This window comes from Coptis chinensis, chromosome 2, assembly GCF_015680905.1.
Source record: "Coptis chinensis isolate HL-2020 chromosome 2, ASM1568090v1, whole genome shotgun sequence".
Lineage (NCBI taxonomy): Eukaryota > Viridiplantae > Streptophyta > Magnoliopsida > Ranunculales > Ranunculaceae > Coptis > Coptis chinensis.
The window spans coordinates 14,297,059-14,302,497 of record NC_141457.1 but is presented as its reverse complement, the minus strand read 5'-3'; the positions used below and the strand labels follow the sequence as shown (position 1 = coordinate 14,302,497).

General features: G+C 37.1%; 1 protein-coding gene across 1 annotated transcript; it reads right to left on the bottom strand.

Annotated features, from left to right (window-relative positions):
* Positions 1-2,366: 2,366 nt before the first annotated feature.
* Positions 2,367-2,960, bottom strand: LOC147515015 (uncharacterized). The gene has a single exon (XM_086592768.1). It carries the CDS (start codon positions 2,958-2,960, stop codon positions 2,367-2,369), a length of 594 nt encoding a protein of 197 aa, XP_086448894.1.
* Positions 2,961-5,439: the final 2,479 nt, after the last annotated feature.

Genomic DNA, 5,439 nt, shown 5'->3' with positions numbered 1-5,439 from the left:
CTGTTTGGGGTGGTTTGATAAGAGCCCAAAACTGTAGTTTTAACCTCAGTAATGACATACTTTTAGACCAATTATGTGAGTAATAATTAAGAGTTAACACGATTACGTGTTTTTATGCATTTCAGGCTTCAAAGTCCATTATGTGCAGAAATGTGTCACTTTAGCGAGATAAAGGAGCAAAGGTCGGTTACTAAGGAGTTCTGTGATTAAAGACCAAGATTCAAGAAGACAAAGCCTTTCTAAAGCCCGGTCAAAAGCTGAAAAGTCGCCGTGTAAAAAAGACACAAAGTCGTGAGAACTTCTGAAGGCCATATCTTTGGACTCAGACCTCGGAATGGGGCCTACCTTATGTCAAAACGACCGGCTCGGAAAGAGCTTTCCAATGATCTAAGATGTGATCCAATCAGAGGAGCAAAAGTGGACGAAAAGTCTATTGAAGCCAACTGCAGCTGAAGAGGCCTTTTTGGACTGAAAGAATTGGGTTTTGGGCCTGATTCTCTGACCCAAAACATGGCTCCAATCCCATGCACGATTTTTGGATCTTAAAGTATAAAAACAAAAGCTTAGCTCTTTGTTAATGGTAGATTTTTTTAGTAGAGAATAGTAGATTTTTAGGTTAGAAAATAAAGGAGCTTAGAATAGAAAGTAGCCATTAGAATAGCCTCTAGATCTAGATTTAATTATTTTAATTAAGTTTAATTTCAAATCCAATTCTTGTTTTAGATTAAACTATTAGAATCATTACTCTTAATTAGTTTGATTAATAAAATAGCTAGTTGTTAAATTTCGATTCTTGTCATTTACATTTGTGTTAGATCTGATTCATTTACTACTTGTTATTCAATTCTTAGTTATTAATTAGATTTTAATTATTGTTTAATTTAGATTAGTAAATTTCAATTCTTTATAGCATGTTTAGTTTAACTTTAATCGGAAATGATTGCGTAATGATTCTTGGCTAAACCTCCATTAGAGGGGGTTGAGAAGCCTTGATGAAAGCTTGATTCCGACTAACGTAGAATCGTCGTAATTTCCTTTCCACTCTAGAAACGATTAGTTCACCATGAGAATGGGTTTAATCGTTCACATGCTAGTTATGAATTGGTAAAATGCCATGTGTAATTAGGGATTAGGAAGAACCAATTGTTTCGAGGGCGATTCAATTCGGATTACGACGATTTGTCGTTAATAGGACTAAGTCGAGTTAAGGTGGAATCAATCCCCCTCTAACTCCTTATCATCGAATCAACGTAGCATTCCCTTAGTTATTTTGATAACCGACTAGTTGCATCTTGTGGGTAGTTGCATCGTAGTCTAGTTGCCTTTTCGTAAATCTCTCATTAGACCTTAAGTAGAGTAATTACACGTGATAACACAACATGCGGAAGGACTAGGAGTGGAACGAATCACTCTACTCCAATATATCTCATAGGATTGAGAGTAGAAATCTTTGATAAAATATAGACACGTAAATTATAGTTTTAGTTTACTTACGTTTTGAGTTCATCGTTCATTTCGTAGGTAAACTATTTCATTTTACGTTTATCATTGCTCCAGCATTTTTTAGACCAAATGGCATTCGAACAAAACAGTAAAGACCTCCTTCTACAACGAACGCTGTTTTTAACTAATCTAACACTGCCATGACAACTTGAAAATATCCTGAATGCCCATCGCAAAAACTCATCAACTCAAAACCCGCTGTTCGATCGACCAATTCATCAATCCTGGGCATCGGATAATAATCTTTCGGACACTCTTTGTTAACATCAGTGAAATCCACACATATCCTAACCTTGCCATTCTTTTTTGGGACAACAACAATATTTGCCACCCATTATGAGTTATCGATTTCCTTGATGATTCCATATTCCAACATCTTTTTTATTTCATTTTGCACCGCATCTGCGTATATCAGCCGAACCTTCCTATGCTTCTAATGCACAGGAGTTGCTCCTTTTCGCATATTCAACTTATGAGAACATATAAGAGGGTCAATACCCGAGAGATCTTCTATCGACCAAGCAAATACATCTTTATTTGTCCTTAAGAAATCTACCAAATCTCGTTTGACCCTCGCACTCAGCTCTGTTCCAATAAAAGTGAAACAATTTTCATTATTATGATTGATATTGACTTTTTATACCTCCTCCATCGTTTTGCTTGGAACTACTTTCATCTCTGTCTTCAGCTCTGACATAAATCTAAAATCCTACTGATGCTTCGTGGTATTGGACTTTAGAGATAAATCTTCTGCTAATTGCTATTTGGTGTCTTCCGAGACGCCCCCAGTATCTATTTTTTTTCTCTTTCATCATACCTTTCACAGTAACAAAATTGCATTTCTCAGATTCTGACTGATCACCTCATATCTCATGTGGTCCAAAAGCAGTCGGAAATCTGATAACCTGATAAAAAGTACTGGGAACCGCTTTCATAGCATGTATCCATTTTCTTCCCAAAATAGCATTATGATCCGAGTGATGCTTGATGACTATAAACTTAGTCATTATTGTCTGTGGACCTGCCCTTACTGGCAATTTTATTTCTCCAGCTGGTCTAGTTGAAGTTCCATTGAAGCCAAACAAATTAAATTGCGGTTCTTTTAGATGCGACTCATCAAATCCGATACCTGTATATGCTTTCCAAAATAGAATATTGACTGAACTTTCACAATCCACCAATACTTTCTGTACATCATAGCCAGATATCCTTAATGTAATTAACAACACATTATCATGAGGTAACATCACCTTTGACAAATCATCTAGAATAAACATACTAGCTCCAGGTATGCTTGTCGCTACTAATGAGGGGTTCACTGGTATCGGCTCTATGTTCACCTCTAGCACCTCCCTCACTGTCAATATCTTTCGGATTTTATCCCTTATAATCTTCTTCTTTGGGATAACTCCTTTGTAAATCATATTGATCACTCCTAAAGGCTTATCATTCACCATAGTCAGCATTTTCGCCGAAAGCATCCGCCTCGAACTTCATGAAGCTTCCCATCTCGCATTAATCTGTCCACCTCTCTAAGCAGTTGTAAACACTTATTTGTTTCATGATTCTTTACCTTATGGAAATTGCAGAAAGGTTTATCTGCTATTTCTCTGAGCTTGTGAATCGGATGCTGGAAATAAGGTTCTTTTCCCACCATCCTTAAGATATCCTCCACTGTTGTATTAATGGCAAAATAATTGCTGAGATCTAACTCTTCTTTCAGCGATCTTACAAACCTCTTTTTCTGTGACGGTTGGTTCTCCACCTTTGCATAAGAATCTACGGTCTTCCTCTTATCAGACTTATATATTGTATTTATCCTCTTTAGCAGACTTACTTGATTCCGATACCTGTAATACTGACTGATTCAATGCTGCCATAATTCCCTCCTCAACTTGCACATATTTTTCAGTTTTATCATACAACTCTCTCAGAGTTTTGATCTCCTTCCGAAGCATATATTTATGCATGTCAGAACCTGGAATAAGTCCTATATGAAATGCCATTACTGCTGTCATTTCCGATTGATCTAAATGCTCCAATAGTTGTGCCTCTGCCTTGAACCGAGATAAGAAAGTTTTTAAAGATTCCTTCTTCCCTTGCTTAAGCTGGAACAAGACTGACACCTGCTTCGATTTTACTCGTTGATAATTGGACAAAAACTTCTCTTCAATCTCCCGATAACATGATATCGACCCTTCCGGTAGAGAACATAACCACTTCAACGCCTCCCCTTCAGGCTTGAAGAGAAAGATTTACATAATAGTGAATCTAGATAAGCTGTACCTTTATATATCGAAAACTGATGTTGATACCCGAATAGATGGTCCATCGGATCTGACGTCCCATCATATTGGGTGTACTTCAGAAGTTTGAACTTTGGTTGAAGCATTATCTCGACGCTATGATGTATCAGATTTCTACTGACATCGTCTGCCAGTTTCCTTATCGAAGCATAAGTCTTTTCAAGAAGCTGGTTCTGCATAATTTCCTGTATCATCTCTTTGGTGATGGGTTGTGGTATCGGCATTTCAAATATCGGCGAAGCTTCTGTAGTTCTTTCATGTCTTTCCGATGCTTTTTCCACAAAATGACTACCTGATTTTAAACTGCACTCCTCTTCCTCGTCTCCCTGGATATCCTTGACAACCACACTGGGACTTCCCTTCTTCATCTCTTGGTTCTCCTTTAGTAATATCGCATTTTGTTGTTCCACTTCCCTCAACCTTTCCAAAATTTCTTGAATTGAAATGTCACCTTCTATGTTCTCCTCCTGGTATCGTCGACTCACGGAAGCTCTTGTATTTCTTGTTTGCGATTGATTATCATTATCCACTCGTTTGCTGTTTGTTTTCTTCCTTGGAGCCATTATGATTCAAGGCCCACTGTATTACTCAACTGTCTTCGCTCTTCTGTTACTCAAACGCAGAACAAAACTATGGATTCTATATCGAAGAAGAAGAAAACTTCAAATTTTCTTATTCTCGATGCACAGACGGCGCTAATGTGATGTCTAAGAACACTTTTTCTCAAATGTTCTAAGATCACACAACCTTATCAATGAATAGAATGAATGAAGAAGATGAATTGAATCAAAGTTTTATTGATTGGCGATAGAAATTTATAATCTCTCTCTCTCTCTCTCTCTCTCTCTCTCTATTTCTCTCTCCTATTTCTAATGATTTTTCTGACAATGAACTAATGAATCTTATTCTCTTGCTCTTCCCTTCTTTATGTAGTATCCTGATTTGGTTTTGACCCAGTCAATCTTTGACACATGTCCCTTGTCTTTCTCCTCTTTCTCACTCAATACCTGCAAATGTTTGAAAACAACCACGAAATATACTGAGACATTAACCCTTATGCCAACGTCTCGAGTTTTGAAATATCAGTTAGAATATCTCAAGGCATGATATTTGCACGCTACATATTACACTCATGGGTCAAATGCTTAAGCAAAGGGTCAAATGCGTAAGCAAAGTCATCAAAGTCTTATACATGGAGGGAATGTTTGAAGAATTTAACTATTTATGAGATTTTATTTAATGAGATTGTGAGATTGAGGTTCTGTTTGTAATTGTTACCGAAAGAATATTGCAGAGACAACTTTGATAGATGTTCCGGAAACATTTTAGAGAGTACAGGATTCTCAGTTAAGCCCTAGTAGAACCCATAAGATGTTGGTACTTGGTACAAAGTTTGCCAACTGTAAGCGAAAAAATATGCAGGTTGTGGTGCAAAAACGTGTATTCATCAGACAACTCCACAATACTGAAGATATCATACAATTTCTCATTTCCCATATTTTACCATGCAATCTTTTGACTTGATCAAGTTCGATATTAATGTTTGTGCTTCTTGTGCAGTAATGCAAGCAAATAAGTAAAGTTGTCGTGAATGTGTCCAAGCGGGAGGGGGGCTTAAAAGAACAAGAGG